This window comes from Polypterus senegalus, chromosome 15 (assembly GCF_016835505.1).
Source record: "Polypterus senegalus isolate Bchr_013 chromosome 15, ASM1683550v1, whole genome shotgun sequence".
Lineage (NCBI taxonomy): Eukaryota > Metazoa > Chordata > Cladistia > Polypteriformes > Polypteridae > Polypterus > Polypterus senegalus.
The window spans coordinates 11081315-11102269 of record NC_053168.1 but is presented as its reverse complement, the minus strand read 5'-3'; the positions used below and the strand labels follow the sequence as shown (position 1 = coordinate 11102269).

General features: G+C 38.6%; 1 protein-coding gene across 4 annotated transcripts in view; it reads left to right on the top strand.

Annotated features, from left to right (window-relative positions):
* Positions 1–4488: 4488 nt before the first annotated feature.
* LOC120515459 (triple functional domain protein) overlaps positions 4489–20955 on the top strand; it is a 322795-nt gene continuing 306328 nt past the window's right edge. For 2 of the 4 annotated variants that reach the window (XM_039736493.1, XM_039736492.1), the window contains exon 1: positions 4493–4857. In XM_039736493.1, coding sequence (XP_039592427.1) covers positions 4788–4857 — 70 coding nt within the window. In that variant the 5' untranslated portion in view covers positions 4493–4787. Of the gene's footprint in view, positions 4858–20955 lie in introns of all 4 variants that reach the window. The other 2 variants (XM_039736496.1, XM_039736495.1) reach the window with 2 other exon arrangements.

The window sequence follows — 20955 nt, the reverse complement described above, 5'->3', positions numbered from 1 at the left end:
CATGATGAGTTCACACAGGTTTAAATGGAAACAAGCCAATGGAGACCTGCCAGTCCCTTTGTCATTTGAATTGTACAGAAAAGGTCAGAAGGAGTTGCATTGCATCTTTGTGGACCTGGAGAAAGCATATGACAGGTTGCTTCGAGAAGAGTTGTGGTATTGTATGAGGAAGTTGGGAGTGGCAGAGAAATACTTAAGAGTGGTACAGGATATGTATGAGGGAAGTGTGACAGTGGTGAGGTCTGCGGTAGTAATGATGGGTGCATTCAAGGTGGAGGTGGGATTACATCAGGGATCAGCTCTGAGCCCTTTCTTATTTGTAATGGTGATGGACAGGCTGACAGACGAGATTAGACAGGAGTCCCCGTGGACTATGATGTTTGCTGATGACATTGTGATCTGTAGCGAGAGTAGAGAGCAGGTTGAGGAGACCCTGTAGAGGTGGAGATATGTTCTAGAGAGGAGAGGAATGAAGGTCAGTAGAACCACCAAGACAGAATACATGTGTGTGAAGAAGAGGGAGGTCACTGGAAAAGTGAGAATGCAGGGAGTAGAGTTGGTGAAAGTGGATGAGTTTAAATACTTGGGATCAACAGTACAGAGTAACAAGGATTGTGGAAGAGATGTGAAAAAGAGAGTGCAGGCAGGGTGGAGTGGGTGGAGAAGAGTGTCAGGAATAATTTGTGACAGACAGTTATCAGCAAGATTGAAAGGGAAGGTCTAGAAAACAGCAGTGAGACCAGCTATGTTATATGGGCTGGAGACGGTGACACTGACCAGAAAGCAGGAGACAGAGCTGGAGGTGGCAGAGTTAAAGATGTTAAGATTTGCATTGGGCGTGACGAGGATGAACAGGATTAGAAATGAGTACATTACAGGGTCACCTCAGGTTGGATGGTTTGGAGACAAAGTCAGAGAGGTGAGATTTTGTTAGTTTGGACATGTGCAGAGGAGAGATGTTGAGTATATTGGGAGAAGGGTGCTAAGGATAGAGCTGCCAGGGAAGAGGAGAAGAGGAAGGCCTAAGAAAAGGTTTATGGAAGTGGTAAGAGATGACATGCAGGTGATGGGTGTGACAGAGGAAGATGACGAGGGTAGGAAGAGATGGAACAAGATGATCCGCTGTGGCAACCACTAACGTGAGCAGCTGAAAGAAGAAGAAGATTGTGTGATGGACACAGGTGAACTGGTCATGTGGCGGTTTGTTTTGTGTCTCATTATTGTTTGGCTGCTAATTAAGGAAGAAGAAACAATGTAGGGGCCTGAATCAAGTTAATTGAAACTAAGGTAAAAGAAGTTAATTAGCAAAAACTGGTCACTAATGAAGAAGATCATTAGAAGGAAAACCTGCAGCCACTGCGGAACCTCCAGGACAGAGTTCGACACCTGTGGCTTAAGAATTCAAAACTTTAACAACCGAGACAGCTAAAATAAAGCGAAAAATGTCACTTGAGCAATAAGTGCTTCATCAGCGATAAATGATTTCTCATGAAGCAGTTGGGATGGAACAAAAACATGAAGCCACTGAGGCCCTCCAGGACCGACTCTCCTAAACCCTGTTTGATATCCAGAGGTCACCAGACCAGGGCTGTCTTAACAGCATTATGGGCCCCTACTTACACAACCACTCACAGGAATAGAAATGTAAATGGTCGATAAAATTAAACATATATTTATTGTGTTGGTACTTCCAACAAAATCATTGTTTAAACATTAAAAAACGTGTTGTACAGCAAAGATTTGTCAACACAAACGTTTGAACAATATAACCTGAGCCTTGAAAAACACAAAAATTCAACATATAAATGATAGTCAATTGGTAAACCATACAGATGGAGATTGCACAGCATGAAATTGCTATGAATTATTTATTATTAATCAAGTGTTCATCATAAACATTTGTGAAATTTCTTTGCAGAGAACTGAGCTGAAGTGACGTTAACATATACGCTTTTATGTTATGTAGCGTGTGCGATCCGTACACATACTTACAAGTGAGGTTGCAGAGGTGACCGTGATACTAAATCAGAGGCGAATGCCAATGTCCACTTGTGACACAATAACAAATATTTATAGTTTAGTATAGTGTAGTATTTATTTATTGACAGCAAGTCACAACATAAATAGATTAGCACGGGGCCCCTATGCTTGTGAGGCCTCTGCCCAGCGTGCCCATGTGGTAAGATGACCCTGCAACAGACGCATCACAGTGACATCTGCCTTCAAACGTGGTCTTGCACTGGGCACTTTCCGCCTCATATCCATCCACATTTCTAACCTACATTCCCAACTAAGATTACAGTTGTGCTTGAAACTTTGTGAACCCTTTAACATTTTCTATATTTCTGCATAAATATGACCTAAAACATCATCAGATTTTCACTCAAGTCCTAAAAGTAGATAAAGAGAAACCAGTTAAACAAATGAGACAAAAATATTATACTTGGTCATTTATTTATTAAGAAAAATGATCGAATGACCCCGCTTTGCAGCAATAACTGCAACTAAACGTTTCCGGTAACTTTTGCTCATTCCTGCACACCGGCTTGGGAGGAATTTTCTCCCATTCCTCCGTACAGAACAACTTCAACTCTGGGATGTTGGTGGGTTTCCTTACATTATCTGCTTGCTTCAGGTCCTTCCACAACATTTTGACTCGATTAAGGTCAGGACTTTAACTTGGCCATTCCAAAACATTAACTTTATTCTTCTCTAACCATTCTTTGGTAGAACGACTTGTGTGCTTGCTGCATGACGCACCTTCTCTTGAGATTCAGTTCATGGACAGATGTCCTCCTGACATTTTCCTTTAGAATTCTCTGATATAATTCACAATTCATGTTCCATCAATGAAGGCAAGCCGTCCTGGCCCAGATGCAGCAAAACAGGTCCAAACCATGATACTACCACCACCATGTTTCACAGATGGGATAAGGTTCTTATGCTGGAATGCAGTGTTTTCCTTTCTCCAAATATAACACTTTTCATTTAAACCAAAAAGTTCTTTTTGGTCTCATCCGTCCACAAAATTCTTTTCCAATAGCCTTCTGGTTTGTCCACGTGATCTTTAGCAAACTGCAGACGAGCAGCAATGTTTTTTTTGGAGAGCAGTGGCTTTCTCCTTGCAACCCTGCCATGCACACCATTGTTGTTCAGTGTTGTCCTGATGGTGGACTCATGAACATGAGCCAATGTGAGAGAGGCCTTCAGTTGCTTAGAAGTTACCCTGGGGTCCTTTGTGACCTCGCCGACTATTACACGCCTTGCTCTTGGAGTGATCTTTGTTGGTCGACCACTCCTGGGGAAGGTAACAATGGTCTTGAATTTCCTCCATTTGTACACAGTCTGTCTGACTGTGGATTGGTGGAGCCCAAACTCTTTAGAGATGGTTTTGTAACCTTTTCCAGCCTGATGAGCATCAACAACTCTTTTTGTGAGGTCCTCAGAAATCTCCTGTGTTCGTGCCATGATACACTTCCACAAACATGTGTTGTGAAGAGCAGACTTTGATAGATCCCTGTTCTTTAAATAATGCAGGGTGCCCACTCACACCTGAATGGCATCCCATTGATTGAAAACACCGGACTCGAATTTCACCTTCAAACTAACTGCTAATCCTAGAGGTTCACATACTTTTGCCACTCACAAATATGTAATATTCGATCATTTTCCTTAATAAATAAATGACCAAGTATAATATTTTTGTCTCATTTGTTTAACTGGTTTCTCTTTATCTACTTTTAGGACTTGAGTGAAAATCTGATGATGTTTTAGGTCATATTTTGGCAGAAATACAGAAAATTCTAAAGAGTTCAAAAACTTTCAAGCACAAGTGTAGCGGGGTGGCTGAAGACTATCGCTGAAACATTATAGCGTTAACATATCCACCCATTTTCTGGCCCTACTTTTTCCCCCCTTATAGCGTTAACATATCCACCCATTTTGGCCCTACTTTTTCCCCCCTTATAGCGTTAACATATCCACCCATTTTCTGGCCCTACTTTTTCCCCCTTATAGCGTTAACATATCCACCCATTTTCTGGCCCTATGTTTTCCCCCTTATAGCGTTAACATGTCCACCCATTTTCTGGCCCTACTTTTTCCCCCTTATAGCGTTAACATATCCACCCATTTTCTGGCCCTACTTTTTCCCCCTTATAGCGTTAACATATCCACCCATTTTCTGGCCCTACGTTTTCCCCCGTACCAATATTTCAGCACCATCTGCTAAAACCAGCATTCATTTCTTAACTTTAAATACTACCGGCAGACAGCTAACATCACTCCACCATAAAGCACTGAGATGTGCCCGGAGCACCACACCCCCACCTCACGCTCCGGTCAGCCTCGTCGGAATGGCATTTGTTATGTCGTGGCCGCCGCGTTTTCCTGTTTCCGGAGGTTTCCGGAGATTCCCGGAGAGCCCGAGCCCCGCCCCTCATTCTCCCCCTCCCCCCCTCCGCTCGGCTGCAGTCGGGAGCCGCCGGCCGGCGCTGCTCAGTTGAATCTTCTGATCCAAGATGGAGGCGCGCGACGGCGAGCACGGAGGAGCTATTCTGCTGTAGTGCTCGCGAGCGCCTACCGTTTTTTCTTTTCCCCTCTGAACGTGCTGCACTACCGACCGAGAACCGACGGGACCGTGTTGATTATTGTCTGGTTATGTTTTTCGTTTTCAACGCACGCGCTTTACGCGTTTTATGAACGCCATTACGAGAGTACAACGACTGTAGGAAAAGCGGTGGACAGATTTGGGAAGACACTGGTAACTTCCAACCTGCTTTCCAACCATGAGCTCGGGTGAAGGAGCGGAGGAGACAGCGAAGGACGCGGCCGACATCGCAGCTTTCTTCAAATCCGGTAAGCGACAGTCTGTCGGAGGTGTTTCTGTTTAAACCGTGTCAGCGCGGAGTCAGGCGAGTGTGGTTTGGCCGCCGCGGCGAACTGGGAGACAATTGTTTTCAGACCGACGTGCCGTACATGGCGTATCGGTAAAGAGTGTGGTAGCGGGTGGAGAGGGGAGATCGAAAGCTTGAAGCTGGTGACTGCCTTTAATTGGTGTTTGGCATTTATCAAAGGAGTAATTCCGAATGTCCTTGCAGAGATAATGGTTTACTTGATCCGCATTCAGCTGAGACTTTCTACCAGCGCCCCCCTCCCTTCCTCTCTCCCTACCTTTTGTGATGTGTGATTCTTGGACCATTTTGTGTTGCTAATCCTGTGTTTCCTATTTTACTAATAAAAAAAATGCCCAATGATGCATTCAGACGGGTGCAGATGTACAGCCTGATAACATCGTGAATAGAGATGCAACAGAACAGACAAACCATCTGCGCCATGAGCTCGGAAAAAAATCCACATTAACAGCGCTGAACGTGACTAGTGTGGCCAGATGATTTATTCTGCTGACATCTTTTCATTTTTATTAGTGTTTGGTGGTATTTGCATCTTTTACGATGGCGTTACCTCATTGGAAAGCGAGAAGAAAGCGTATTGGTGACACACAGCAAACGCGATTTATGGCGACTCCACCCCCTCCTTCCCGGAAAAAAAAAATCGAATTCTGATGATCGATATCTTGCTTAATCATGCATCAGACGGGTGTAAAAATGGATTTTTAAATCAATCCTTGGCGAGATTTAGCTGTTTCTAAAACGAGAACATTGTGTATGCTTTATTATTAACGTTACGTTACTGTTGCTTTTAATGATTGCAGTTGCTTGCGGTACAGATAACGAGGGCAGACTGTGGGGGTTCAGTTTTTTTTTTTCTTAACATTTTCTACAGCATCGTTTTCTCATTGTTGGCTGATCACGCTTCTCTGTTGAAGAATGCGTTTGGTGCGGATGGTTTGAATTAAGAGGGGAGGGGGTGTGCACGGCACACACACGCGTCTTGGTGTAGTATTGAAACAAATAGGCCAAAGAGAGTTCATTTATCCATCCATTTTTCTGACCTCTTTTTCTAGATTGGCTTATCCTGCCATCCACGGCTGCGAAGCAGAATTCACCCCTTGAGTGCACACCAACCAATTGTATAGCACACTCGGGCACACATTGCCAGTTAACAGTGGCCAATCAAATTAACCAGCACGTCATAGTTGTATAAAAAGAGGCAGTCGGGACTGCAGAAATGTTCAGCTTGAGGGTATTCTGGACACCTGATACCTTTTATTTCATATAGCAGGTTCTGTTGAGGCATCTGTTGGGCTTATTATCACTGCAACTGGACAGCTCCAATAGGACAGGTTTGCTTTCTGACCTGGCCACTCTTTTTGTACAGTTTGTATGTTTCTTTTGACTGGTGCTATTGGGCAAAGGTGCTTCTTCTTGCTATTCTGTATCTAACGAATCAGGATGAAAATGTGTAGAAATGGATGGTGTGCTGTCCCAATTGCTAAGCAAGTTTACATTGTTATTATGATAAAAATTATTTTTTGGGTGATGCCATTATCCAAGGCAACTTAAATCATTTGAGATGACTTGGTTGCATTTCTTTTGTTTTTATCAATTGGAGCACAGACAGGTGATGTGACCTGCTCATGGTCACTCAAAGTCAGTGTAAATTAATAATTAATTATGTTACATTCCTTTTGACTGATGCTATTGGGCAAATGTGGCTGCTGTTGTTTTCCATCAAACCATGATGATTTGCTGTTCCAATTGTTGAGAACAAAGTTCTCATTATTATTCATTATTTGTCTGATGCCTTTATGCATTTGAGATGGAAATATAAATTAACCAATTCAAATTGGAGCACGGGCAGGTAAAGGTACTTGCTTATGGTCATACAAAGTCAGAATTAATAGTATGTTCCATTTATATAGAACTTTACATAGACCGGGGGGAAATGCTTCAACCACCACCAATATTTTTGCACCAGTATGCTCACCACACATCAGATATTAGGTGGTGAAAGGGCGATAAAGAGAGATTGTTAGCATTAGCCAGTATCAGACAAGAATGACCAGGCCTAATTTATCTTCGACATTGGGGATTGCTCTACTGATTTTTGAAAGATGCCCCAGTATTTTTTTATCACCACAGAGAGTGGAGGACTTTGGTTTTATGGCTTATCCAAAGAATGGTGCCCATTTTTACAGCACAGTGATTTTGTTACTGCATTGGGAGTATTGGAATCCACACACTGACCACAAGGTAAATTCCCTGATGGTTTTACTAACACCTCTTTCTTTAGATGATCCCCCATCCAAGTACTGGCAAGGCTCAACCTTGCTTAGTTTCAGGTGCATTGCTCGTTCTGAAGTACAGGTCATGATATTTGAACCCACAACCTCACACTGCTTAATAAATTATAGCAATCATAACACGCATAGTAATAGAAAGAGCACCAGCCTCGGAAGTGGTCCCTGAGGGGCACCACTTTTTATGTGACCTAATTCTGAAAAAGTTCCTCTCACTGTAACCCTTTGTTCCCAGTGTTTTAGACAATTTTGCACCCACCTACAGACCTTTAGTTTTATCAGTGGCCTTTGTTTAGGAAGGGACCAAATATACTTTTTATTGCACTTTGAGCCCTTGAATACATATAAGGGTTTATTTTAATACTATCCGATAGCCAGTCAAATGATCAGTGATAAGGATGTTGTTGAGAGTAAGCTCATCATCCAGCATCCAACTGCTGCCTCGATTAAAAACACAAACATTTACAATAATTGGATCCCTGTAATCCTGCTCCCACCCTGGGATCTACAGAGCTGACCGTGCTAACCCCAAGCTTCCCCTGTTCTCAGCTGCCATCACACGTGCTGCCATTGCAGGCTGCCAGCTGTGAAGATGTCAGGCTTCAGAAGTTAAGTAAGGGTTTAAGAGAGGTTGATTTTTCAGTCATTTTTTGAAATCTCTAATTGCGTTTGGGCAAGCTCGTCCTTCCCATGCAGTACCAGGATATCATCCTGTATGCACGTGCCTCCCGAGTGCTTGTAGTTCTGAGTTATAATGTTTTACCTTTCCACTTCAGTGCATTCACATGAATTTCTGGTTGAACTGTTTTGAAGAAATGGGAGTTGGCTATTGATTTGTTACTTGGTCTACAGGAAATTTCGAAAGATAAATTTTTTGTAAAAATAAAGAGCAAGCTAAACACATTAAAAATGCATCAGTATGTTCCATATGCAATTCAACCATAAAAGTGGCATTTCAGGCTGACTGAGTTATACTTAGTTTTATAGAATTGACAATGGTGATAGGTCATCATTCTATCACAACTTGGAGAATTCAGGTGGCTTTGTTTTCTCTACATTATCCGACTTTTAGCTTCGAATTTATAGGAAGTTGACACAGAAATTCCGACTCAGAAGCTCACATTTGCCTTCTGCCCAATAGTATGTGAAAGCAGCATAAGAGACAGGTAAATATAACCATGGGATGAACAAAATAATGGAAACACTTGTCATTGTAAAGAATAGGCCACCCTTTGCCTTCAGAGCAACTTCACTCCTTTTTGGAAGGCTGTCATTCAAACCCTGAACTGCACATGGTGGAATGCTGCACCATTCCTCAAGGACAAAAACCTTACAGCTCTTTGAGGGATAAAGGAGATGGAAATCTACATCAAAATCTGTGCTCGGGAACATCCTTTAAAAAGGTTTTATGATGATTAGACATGGTGGTTGGAGATTTCTTGGAAGGCATTTGAGTTCATCCTGCTGTTGTTGAGTTAGCTTAGTAGTGTGTATGGGGAGCATTATCATCCTTGAATAGGCGAATATCACTAGTTTTGACAGGTTCTCTAAAATTGTCTCATGTTCTGTTCCCGTTACACAAATCATGAAACAAAAAGAATTACACCTAATGACTGACTGGGAAATGGCTCACCATCCCATTACAGATCCCTCACAGACATTATGGGTTGAAGACATCCTCTGACATTTTCTGTATGTGCGAAATGACTCATATATATATATATATTCCAGATATTTGTGTACCATACATCAGTATATTCCTCTTTGTGGGCCTTGGAAACAAATTGCTTCTGAATGAATGACAGTTCTGCAATCAGTTCCCACATTGAAGCTCGCGACATGTAGTTTTGTTAAGACTGTGTCACAGAGACAAGGTGGCTGATTCATATTCATATGGTGTTTCTGTTATTTTGTCCTCTCTTTGTATACCATTGGTGTAGTATAGTTTTGAGATACTTGGAGATGAGGGGAAGAAAAGACTGCATTTTGAGTATTAAAACGTCAGCGCATGGTAGCCAGATCTGGGAGAAAAAAATGTACTGTTGCGCGAAAGGTTTATATCTAGTGGGTCACTGTATGAGCATAGGGAATAATGGACTAAAGTGTCTGTTGTTTTGAGACCAGCTTGAGAGTGTGTACCCTGTAGTGGGCCTGCACCCTGCCCGGTGTTTGTTCCTGCCTTACACCCTGTGTTAGCTGGGACTGGCTCCAGCAGACCCCCGTGACCCTGTGTTAGGATATAGCGGGTTGGATGATGACTGACTGAGAAAAACTAGCAATATTTTTGTTGAGTAGTTAACTAAGGGATCCTGGTTATGTTAGTGGTGATTTCTGAAGCTTTTGTATGGATGTAATCAGTATTTTAAAAATTCATAAAGGAATCTGCAGCTTTGTTTAGACTGAGTGTGCTGTAGGTTACTGGAACAGGAAAGAATTTCACTGTACCCCCATTTCTGACATTGTTGCTACTATGAAATGCACATCTCTGTAGTTGTTTATGTGTTTGTACATTTGGAACTCTGCTAGATTAAATGACTCACACCATGCCATGCAGTGAGTCAGTAGAGTGGATTGAACCAATACTTGTGGCTTCCAGTAAAACATCTTAGCATCTAGTTCAGGCTGAAATGTATAGGATTTAGTTATACAGATGACACAGTTAGTTGGAATAGCAGTTAAGCTAAAATGAGGCAAATAATTCCAGAGAGATGTGGAAAGAATCTATGATTTAGTCCTCAGTAATTCACATAGTAAGTAAAAATGTAGATGTGAATTTAAGATGGAAGGTTTGAAACTTGAAAATGCAGCTTAATAAGAAGAACTTCAGTGGTGTAGTGGACTCATCACAGCCATTAAAAGAAGGCTAATAGAATGTTGGGTTGAATAGTACGACGCGTGGCACAAGTTAAGGTAGGTTATATTTAAGCTATGTGATTTACTAGTGAGCAGCGTTGTAGGAATATGCAGAGAACAGTGAGCAAGTAGGCAGATTTCAGGACTACAAAGTATGAGCTGTGAGAAATTGTTGAAAGAGCTGAATGTTTCTAGTCTTAGATTTTATCATATGGTGATTAAGAGATGATGTGATTGAAGTGTAATTTTGAATGGAATTATCAAGGTGTATCCCCGCTTTTGCTGCAGTTTTCTCAAAAATCTATGGATTTTGTGGAGGGTATATTTTGCACAGACTTTAAGGTTATCTTCACAAAGAGAATCATGGACTCATAAAAAATTTGCCAAATAGTGTGGTAGAGTGTTACTTTAGGGATTTTCAACACACAACTCAGTATTTTGGAAATATTAGGCAGTTTGTGTTGGCTAGCAATGTTTGGCTGAATGGCCTGTTCTCCTCAAAATTTTACCAAAATAGAGTAAAACGTGGACTTTGATGAAACCTGAAGGTCGGTTAACAACAGAGAATAGGGAGTATGAAGTTATCCTCTGTAATGTTTTGTTAATCCTATACTGTGATTTTAATCAATATTCAGTATCTTCAAGAACTGGCATAGCTAAACTATTTGCTCAGCATGGCAAGGTGGTCCAAAAGGTTGTTTGCTGTCTGTAAGCATTTAAATGCTTAGTTAAGGATGTCATTTTTATAGGAGAGATGTGGTTTTTCTTGTGTTTTGCTTGATCATATTAAGGATTCGGAAAAACGTAGGCATTGAAGCTTAAGGGAGTTTTGCTGAGAATGACAATATTGGGTTTTAGGGGTAGACAATATCGAAATAATTTATATGGGGTTAATGCTTCAGGGATAGTTTTTGTTCCCCACAACTGAAAATAAATTAAACAGTTTAGATACTTTTATGTTAAATAGCTACAAATAATTGGTGAGTGAAAGTTGTAAAGTAAGCTCATTTAATTTGAAAATGAGTGTATAGTTCATTCATTTTTAAAACATACCTGACGTTTAAGTAGTCTGATCAATGATGAGACTTGTGCCTATAGATTGTGTTATACGCACACAGAATGTTTTATAGCTTAATTGTACTTAGTATGCTGTATAGAATTCATTTATCTGTTATATCTTGATGGTAGCACAATATGTTCAACATTTGCTCTCTGTTCTTTTGCCATGTAAAAGATTAGATATACTTTCTTCTTTACTGTAAATATTTGATCTTGGTTGCTCTGGGCTAATTGAGAGTATACGAATCTACCAGTAACACTGACAAGCTTTATTACGAAATTTAGACTTCAAAAATTAATGCACTTGTTAGCTTGGAAAGAAGAAGCAGTTACTGAGTGTAACATCATCTATATTTGTTAGGATTAATACTAATGGCTGAAAAGTTCTACACTCCCAATACCATGTTCAAAGCACTTATGTTAGTGTGTTTGTTTTTGGTTAAATTACATTTTTCCTAGTTAATCACATTGTAGACTGCAGGCATCTTCTGATAATAATTTTTGGGTGCTTTTTGCGTATTACTGGAATTGCCGTTTTGGATTTTCATCAGGTATTAATTATATTTAAAATTATTTAGTAAATGTACAGTATTCTTGTAAATCGTAGGTCTCAAACTCAGTTTTAGGTTCTCATGCTAACCATTTTCTTGATTAGAAATTAATTCTTACTGTTATTGAACTGCATTATTTAAGTATATGACTTGTTCTTTTGTTCTACCACAGTAGGCAATTTTAATGTTGAAATTCCTTTTTGTGAAACCGAGAAAGCCAGCTCTTGACAATCCTCTTTTTTTCTTTGCAAATGTTAAAGTGAGAGGAGCTCAATGAAGAAGCTCATTGGCAGCTGCTTAAGACAAAAAGAAGAAACATTTGAGCCCTAAATCTGATAAAGCCACTTTTTCCATTAGTTTTAAATTATGTCCAATTGGCTACAGTAATTGGGTTATAATTAAAATAGTAACTGGACAAAAACATATGGGTCTCCAGTATCTGAGTTTGACCTCTGTTCTGAACCTGTAGTCGGAAGGGATGTCAGACTTGATGGGTACAGTTCCTAATCTGAGGTTGTTAGATTACACAACATAGAAATCGCTAGGGTTACCAAATTAAGGTTATGTCACATTAGATGACTGATCCAGTGGTTTTCAGATGTAGTCTTCAATTACATAATTGGTGCTCTAATATGAAGGCCAGTTGTCTAGTCCGTCATATCAAACGACTTACTCCAAATAGTATGTGACTCGCCCTGACAGAATCAAATAGGGTTGATTTTTGTCTTTAGTCGTAGAGTTGAGCTCTGTGTTCAAGAGAGCTGAGAACCAATTAATGGTCATGGATGGAAAGAGCAATGCAGCTGTTTTGGATCTCACAAACAAAAGAGAATCTCATCTGTATTGCATACCCTGAAAGTATGAAAAATAGGGAAAAAAATGCAAGGTTACAGCAAAATTAACTATACTGTACCTGTTAATCCTTTGTACAGTGTGTGTCAATAAAGGGGAGAGAACGAATGTGCAGGAAATTTGTAACACATTTGATAAATTTGACATGCCTAGTGATTTTCCGTCATTTAAATTGACATGATCCGACAAGGAGATCAGCAAAGTCATCAAGACGGGCATACCTGGCCACTAGAAGTCATGTAATGTGTCGCTGACATTAGATGACACCATGAAAACCGAGGTTATCATTGTAAATGAAATTGAAAGCTATGAATAATTATTTATTTTTTTGACTGAAATAAGAATAAGTAACAAAACCGCGGTGAAACTCTAAAAGTAAGCTATTCAGGAGCTGAGAAGACTTAATTGAAATAAAATAATAAATTACAAAAAATATTTTCAGTTTTAATCACAGTTGGTCTTATAGATGAGCTAACCTGAGCTGCATTGGTCCCAGAATTAAACAAAATATTGGGACTAAGCAGGTTAGACAATGACTGAGTGATGATATGAATAAATATTTGTTCTTTGTCCTGCTGCTAGACTTGATGAATGAGTCCTCTTTACCCCTTTACTCTTAACCCTGAGATAAGTCGTCTGACGCTAGTTCCTAGTCGTACGTGCACTGCTATCTCTGATTATATGGGATTCCAGTGGTTAGTGATTTAGAGCAAAGCTTGTTATGAAGAAAGTAATTTATTGTGTGATAATAGTAACTGTTTTTCAAAGGTTGACAGTGACAGCATGATAGATTCTAGTTTTTAGTTATAGTGAAATAGTCAAATGACGAGTTTCGTCAACTGGTAAATTATGGTGCCATTTCTGATGTGCATGATATGTAACAAGAGTCCCAGGCAAAATTAAATGCTGCCATTCACTATATCTTCAGAGCACAATACAAATGTATCAAATTCAGATGATCCCTTACAGAATTTGAATCAGTTTGTCAGTAATGCCATGTTATATGTAAGAGACTGATGTGCAGAGCAACTGATACAGCGGCACTCACTGACACCAAATTCCAGGACATACAGTACATGAGGTCAGTTACAATGGGCTGCTGGCTTTCTTTGCACAACTCGTTTATCCAGGCATATTTCAAAAGTTTGAAATTGAAGTGTACTAATCAACACAACATTTACCTTATAGACAGAAAATCACGAGTTAAAAATGTTTGTTTATTTCTCAAGTGTTTGCATTTTTTCGACAACAACTTGCCTGTCATTTTTGCACGGGAGTTTCTTTGATGCACTGATGAGGAGATTCATTAGAGTTGCCATATCTGAACAGAATGTTGTTGATTCCAAATCATGTTGCCTTTTGGAAGGCTGTCGGGCGATAATGAGATATACTGTGTCTCTGCTGTACCTATTGATAGTTTGACAGAAGTTCCTAGAGTCTGCAAACTGGTGTGAAAATAATGTTTTAAAATATTTTTTACCTCCTTCCTTTCATTGTCTGTCTCGTAAAATAGATAGTTGAAGGATCATACTCTTTGCCTAAACATTTGACACACCTTATTTAATTGTGTGTGTGTGTGTGTGTGTATGTATAATATATATATATATATATATATATATATATATATATATATATATATATATATATAGTGTGTGTGTGTATGTATATATATAATATATATATATATATATATATATATATGAACTAAAAATCTTAGAAGCTAATTATGGATTCATAAAGACCTAAGCATTGGGTTGCAATAATTCACAAACTCTGTAGCTTTTCATAACTTGTTTCTTGATTGACAGTTCAGCTCATCTCATGGTTCATTAAAATAAGACAGAATTTAATATTTGAATGCCTAATTATGAATAAAGAGTGTGTACCCTTTTTAAAGCTGGCAAAAATGAAAATGTGCCTGACTTGAAAGATTTCTTAAAAAGTAATTGTAAGCCTTTTTAAAAGCTCATAAGATGTGTCTTTTGCTCCTGTAAACCATGTCAGCAATTCTCAGTTTTCCCAAACAAATATCTGTAGGAGAAGCCAGTCTCAATTGAGCAGTTAAAAGTAATAAACATAGTAGGAGCAGGTTGAGGTGTGCTTAAACCTGCCCTGAAAAACAGGTCTAGGCTACACTTCCCTGTCACATTCAAGAACCGAATTTTCATGGCTAAGCAAATCAAAAGTTATGTTTAGCATGCAGTATGCTAACAGAATTTGTAAATAAGATCTGCTTGAGTAAAGTTGGAACTTTGATTATAATTTTATGTGGTGGTCGTTTTTGATATTGGCACCCAAAAAATTCTCTAAAATAGAGGTGCACTTTGGAATAGAGCACATTATCCATGACCTGCCAGATATATTAATGTAAAATGACAGTCTAATCATATCATAGTTCAGAGACTGAGAAATTAAGTAGCGTGACATTACAGAATCTGTGGCAGTATTTTCTGAGTTAAAGGCCATACGTGAGTCATAGTAACATTTAATTTTTCGTTAATTTTAGCCAAATAAATTTTAATTTTTCAATGTGTTGTATGAGATCTGCCATCTGTATTAAAACATTTTTGGGCTAACTTAAAACTTAAAAAATAAGCACTGAAAAGACAGATGTCAAGAAGGCATACTGGATTGGGTTTGTTTACTATTGTCAAGCTATTTTGGGACAATATTTCAAAACGTTTAATAGAAATGTCATATTAGAAGTGACTCTTAAAAAGACACAGTGCACCAATTTGTATAGAAATGTATTCATTTTGCATAACACAGTTACTTTGCCTTGGCAACACATGTATACTTTTCACATTTTGTATTATTAGCATAACATTCTTTTAGGTTGTTCGAAAACAAAAAGTAAGTCACGTGCTGAGGTAAACTGCTGAAAGCAATGGTAAACATAGCTGGCTACCTAGTTGATAAGATCTTAAATCTTATAAAGAAGAGAACATGCATGTGCCTATGGCAGCAGTAATTTAGAAAATACTATAGTTACTGATTCAGAATTTTTTGACTATATTAAAGATGATAAGCTTTACAGTTATGGTTTATAGCAAAATACATCTCAAATGTCCAAGCTTTGCTGAATGTAAATTGTAAGAAATGTGTCAAGATTTATTTGCAAGGACTTGACAATTTCAAGTGGGCATGTTTCAAGATATATATTTATTAAATGTAACTGGAATAGTACAGTTTTAATTGTGTCTTGGCAGTGATTATATATTTATGCTAGAATTGATAAAGGTGTATAATTTAATATTTTTTTCTTTATGATTTAATTCAAAATAAACATTCCAAGACACCTAGTAGTGATCAAGCCTTTTTATGAAAATTATTTTTCTTAATGTCGGTAACAACTGATTTGTACTTTATTTTATTTTATAAAAATACATACATATGTTATGATGTCAGTGCCAAATATCAAGGAACAAAAATAATTAATAAGTAGTTCCACGTAAAACTGATCTAGGGGAAGCTCCTAGAATTACAAAGAAGAACTCTTCTGAAAAGAGATAACAGGATCACCATTTGTGGAGGATACAACTCCGGGGCAGACTAGTTGCCGCTTTGGACATCACTGAAGTAAAGAAAATGAGAAGGACTTAAGTCAATCAGAACAGCTTGTCCGGCTGATTAAAAAGAAACATAAATAACCCAAGCAGTGCCTTCAGCTGGAATACTGTGTGCTGTGCTAAAATAATAAATCTTGAGACTTGAGTTAAATGATGAGGCCAATGGATCTTCTGTTCTATTAGTGTGTAGGTCATTCCAGAGTATAGGTAGCCTATAGACAAAGGCTCTGCCTCTTACTTGAATTTGAAGTAGACTTCCATCTAGAGTTCATAGTCCATGCCAGTGGTCTCCAATTCTGGTTCTGGAGGGCTGCAGGTTTTCATTCTAAGTCTTTTTTTTTAATTGGCGACCATTTTTTGCTGGTAATTATCTCTTTTTCCTTTTGTTTTAATTGACTTGTTTTTTAAGATTTGTTCCTCTGAATTTATTCATCGTTCCTCAGAATTTCTTCATTTCTTTCCTTAAATGGCGCCCAAACAGAAATGAAATGTGAAGCGAGTGAGCCAACAGAAGACCAACTAAGTCAGGGCCTCAAAATCTGAACAATTTCACTCCAACCAGTTCCTCAATTCCATGGATTGTTGCTGTTCTAATTGTGCAATAGCATACATTTCTCTGAAATTGATTTTCTCATTTCTAAGAACTTTTTTAAAATGGTTTGGAGACCTGAGCAGATCAACATTCCTGAGATCTGCATCTTTCTTTATTTTCAGATGTTGCATAATGGACACAGTTTGTTGGTCATGTTTTGGATCATTTTATATCTCATTATTTTTTGGCTGCTAATTAAGGAAAAAGAAACAGAGTCTGAGTCTTCAAGAGCCGTTCAAATGAAAGGTTTTTGGTATTGCCTTATATATTTATAGAGTTATCAAAGCAATTTTTTTCTCAATCCAAATAATTGTATTCATCCCCTTTGGATCAGCAACTAAGCAAGACAAGAGCAGGTCAGAAAGAATAATCAGGTCTGCCAAAAAGATCATTGGCACCAGTCTTCCCAACTTATTAGGACCGGAGTCATGAAGTGGGCAGGAAATATCATCACTGACCCCTTGCATCCAGGTCACAACCTTTTTGAACTTATCCCATCTGCCAGGTGTTATATACTTAATTATGCCAAAACAAACACATATTAGAACAGTTTCTTTCAACAGGTCATTAAGCTCACAAATTCTTAACTTAGCTGCCCTTGTTCAGTATGGACACCCTCTTCAACATCTTGCAGTATTTTTAAATATAGTTAATGAGTATTGTAAAAGTAAGCACACTAAGACAAGATTATTTTTAGGTCAGTACAAACAGCTTAGCTGTAAACATCAGCACAGACAACATTCTGATGGCAAGATGGTGTATTTGTAGAGGCTGGGATGGCGAAAGGGATGTCGGGAATGACAGGGAATCCTGGGAGCAAGGTGATGTCATCGGGGAGGGACGACACATGACTTAAGTGATGCGGAAGGAGCCCGATCGTCTGGTTGTAGAACGGGGAGTAAACTCACGGCCCAGGGCTCTTTTGTGGATCATCCTTCCTGTGAGAGAGCAGAGAGATGGGTTAGTGCATTGGCTTTTCCCTCTGTCTTGCGGTTTCATTCACGAATTGTCAGTCTGTATAAAAGAATTTTATCAATTCTTAAACCTTAACGAATAATAATGGTGACCATTTCTTAGGAATGCTCAGATCAGGTTTTTTTTAAGGCCGATACCGATCACCTATTTCTGGTTACTTGATTGTCTAACACTGATTCTGGTTTTGTTTTTCCTTTATCCCTTTAAAAAACTTTTTACACTAATCAGATTACGTAATTACCCACAAATTAAAGTTGTTTCTATATGTGACCGGAGCAAATTTCAAGTCTTAGTTTTATGTCTCTTAACTTAACAAAATCTTTGAGTTGTATGATTACAATTTACATTAACACTTTAGAAACTGTAAATTGGAAATTGGGCTTTAATTATTAGGACTATTTGGTTCTGAATCTGATTTCTTGAACACCGGTCTAATGCTGCATTCCATTTGAAGTGGTAAATTGGAGTTTACAAGTTTCTAATCCGAATTTTAAACTGGAACAACAACAACATTTATTTATATAGCACATTTTCATACAAACAGTAGCTCAAAGTGCTTTACATAATGAAGAATAGAAAAATAAGATGCAGTAAGAAAAAAAAATACCGTAAATCCCGTTATATAAGACGAGAATTTCGTCCTATATTTTTGGCTTGGAGTTTGGAGGTCGGTTTATACAACGAGTATCGTTTCAGATTCAAGATTTCCAGCGCAATGCCGGTTTTGCCGATGAATACGGAAGTAAATAATGACGAAACCACAGAGCCATCTTTCAGATGAAGAAGTAATTTTGCATGCCGGTACTTTAAATTAAATAAAGAATTTATTCAAAAAAGTGCTTTAGTTGTTGATTTTATTAATAAAATTTATAATAAATTATCGGGAAGTTTAAAATGAAATTTTTTGTTTTGATTTACAACCAACATCTTGCGTTCTGAAACGGATGCGGTCACGTGTATCCGCTTGCGCGATTGTAAACAAACAACTGAGAGCGTTAGTAGCGTCAGTTGGAGCCCAGATACATGTGTTTGTGGATGTAATTTCCGTCATTGCAGTGATTTACCTGTATATATATAATTCATTAAGACCATGCAAGCAAGACACATAATTGCTAAGGAAGGAAGAGAAGGTAAAAGAAAGCGATCGCAATCGAAACGAAGATGGACATTGTGTGGAAATATCTCCTCCCTTCCTGTAGCCCAAAGATGTCAAATTAAATGGTGAGTACAGTATGAAATTGTTTCTAGAATAGAATGCCTTTTATTGTCACTATACGCATCTACAATGAGATTAAAAGCAGCTCCTTCAGTGCAGAAAAAAGTTCTGTATAGGGCTTGTATGGTTGTTTTTTAGCTTTAGCATAACGCCGGATCTGCGGCCCCGCTTCTGCTTTCTTTCCCTCCTCCGTCTGTGTCGTCTCCTAGACCCGACAACAATCCATAGAGAGCCCGCTGGTCTCCCTATGTTATCTGGGATGTTGTGCTTGTGATGGAAAACACTTGAAACAGATGTCTGGCTCTGGACACCGATGTCTATAAGGTTCTGAATGGTGTAGCGGATGTTTGCCGAACTAATCGTGCACAAACAAGGACAAAAAAAAAAGTACAAAAACAACAAAAAAGTGCACTGAAAAGGAGGGCCCTGAGCCGCTGCGAGCATGCGTGCCGCCTTGCTCCTAGCTTAATCGAAGTAAGCTAGGCACTTTTTATAACTTTTTTGTTAGTACATTAGAAAAATTATTGGTGTTTTGGTAAATTATGCACATTATATAACCCTTTTTTATTATGAAAAGGTTAAGTAAGTGTTGCAGTGGGAGGTTCGGAACGCATTATGGGTTAGCCTTTTCGAACGAATTAAGTTCGTAAGTCAAGGGTCCACTGTATTGCGTATTTAAGTTAATCAAATTTATAATGAGTCTCCGGAAATCCACCCACCGATGTACTGTATTTGCGTATATAGTTTCAACACAAAGGTTTCATTTTACCAAACTTCTCCGCAATCTCTTCCTGGTTTCCATCAAAAATGCCGGCAGTCTCAAATTCTCGCGGATAAACATCATAAATATACCCGAAGAGACACTTTTAAGGAAATTTTGAAAATTTTGCTTGGAGAAGGGGGTCGGCTTAAATACCGGTCATTGGCAAATACATGTAATTTAGTAGGTAGAGAAAGGATTCGGCTAATATACCGGGTCGGCCTGTATTCCGGGATCTACGGTAAGTCAACATTAATTAACATTGAATAAGAGTAAGGTCCAGTGGCCAGGGTGGACAGAAAAATGGCCTCTTAAGTTGGATTTTCAACTTGGAAACTTGGGACTGGTCTGTCAAGCCTGAGTTTGTTCGACTTCAGATCATGACATCAATTCAAAATGGCAACTTAAACTGCAAACTTTAGTGAAGCCTGTAGTATTCTACTGTTTATTAGCAGTTCTGTTTATTTGTGTCTCATTAAATCAGACATGGATCTAGCTTCTATCTGTGAGCATCAAGCTATGGTTTTTGAATGCACAAAATACAGTGTATTGCGTTGTTATCAACTGATATTTTTTCAGATGGAGCAAGTGCAAAAAAGCTTTTCCTGGACCCGTCCGTATTGTGTTTTTCGGAATGCTTTACTGGAATGTAGTCAACTCAGCTGTGACATGTCATTCTCAACTCTTGACATGCAACTTCCAAGCTCAATGGAATGCAGCAGTATATTAGCCATTTGGAAGGAACAAAAGAAAAGTTTCAATAAAGACATTTAGTGATTATTCCCAGTGTTTTTTTGCAACTGCTGCATTTTTCAACTTCTTAGAATTGGGTTTTAAGGACATGTGGTAGGCAGAAAGCGGATGTTAAATTTCATTTCTTCAGGTTGAGCTCCCTAAGGTGTTAAGTATGATGACAGGTGTTGAGTGTGAGTGTGTTGCAAGATAAGGAAACAGAATTCTTAATCTGTCACTTTTAATAATCTCACGTTACTGTCAGTACTACCAATATTAATTTCAATTGTGTCAAACATTTTGGATTTCTTATTTGTTAGGCTAGCTGTTATGGCAAATAAAACTTGATTGTTTTTTTAATATTCTCATTTGCTAATCAGGAATAATAAGAATATGACTTACAATCGGGAAGCATTGGTATTACTTGTTTGTATTTGTGTCAGTCTGGCATTGACTCCAACGGTGAAATTTTGATGAGTTCTAAATGCAGTGGTTAGGTAGCAAGAAATGTAAACAGATGCTGAGTGGGGAATACCAACAGCTGTAAAGTGGCTGGAAGTAAATTCGTAAAAGGCTTGAATCTTCCCATGCAAAA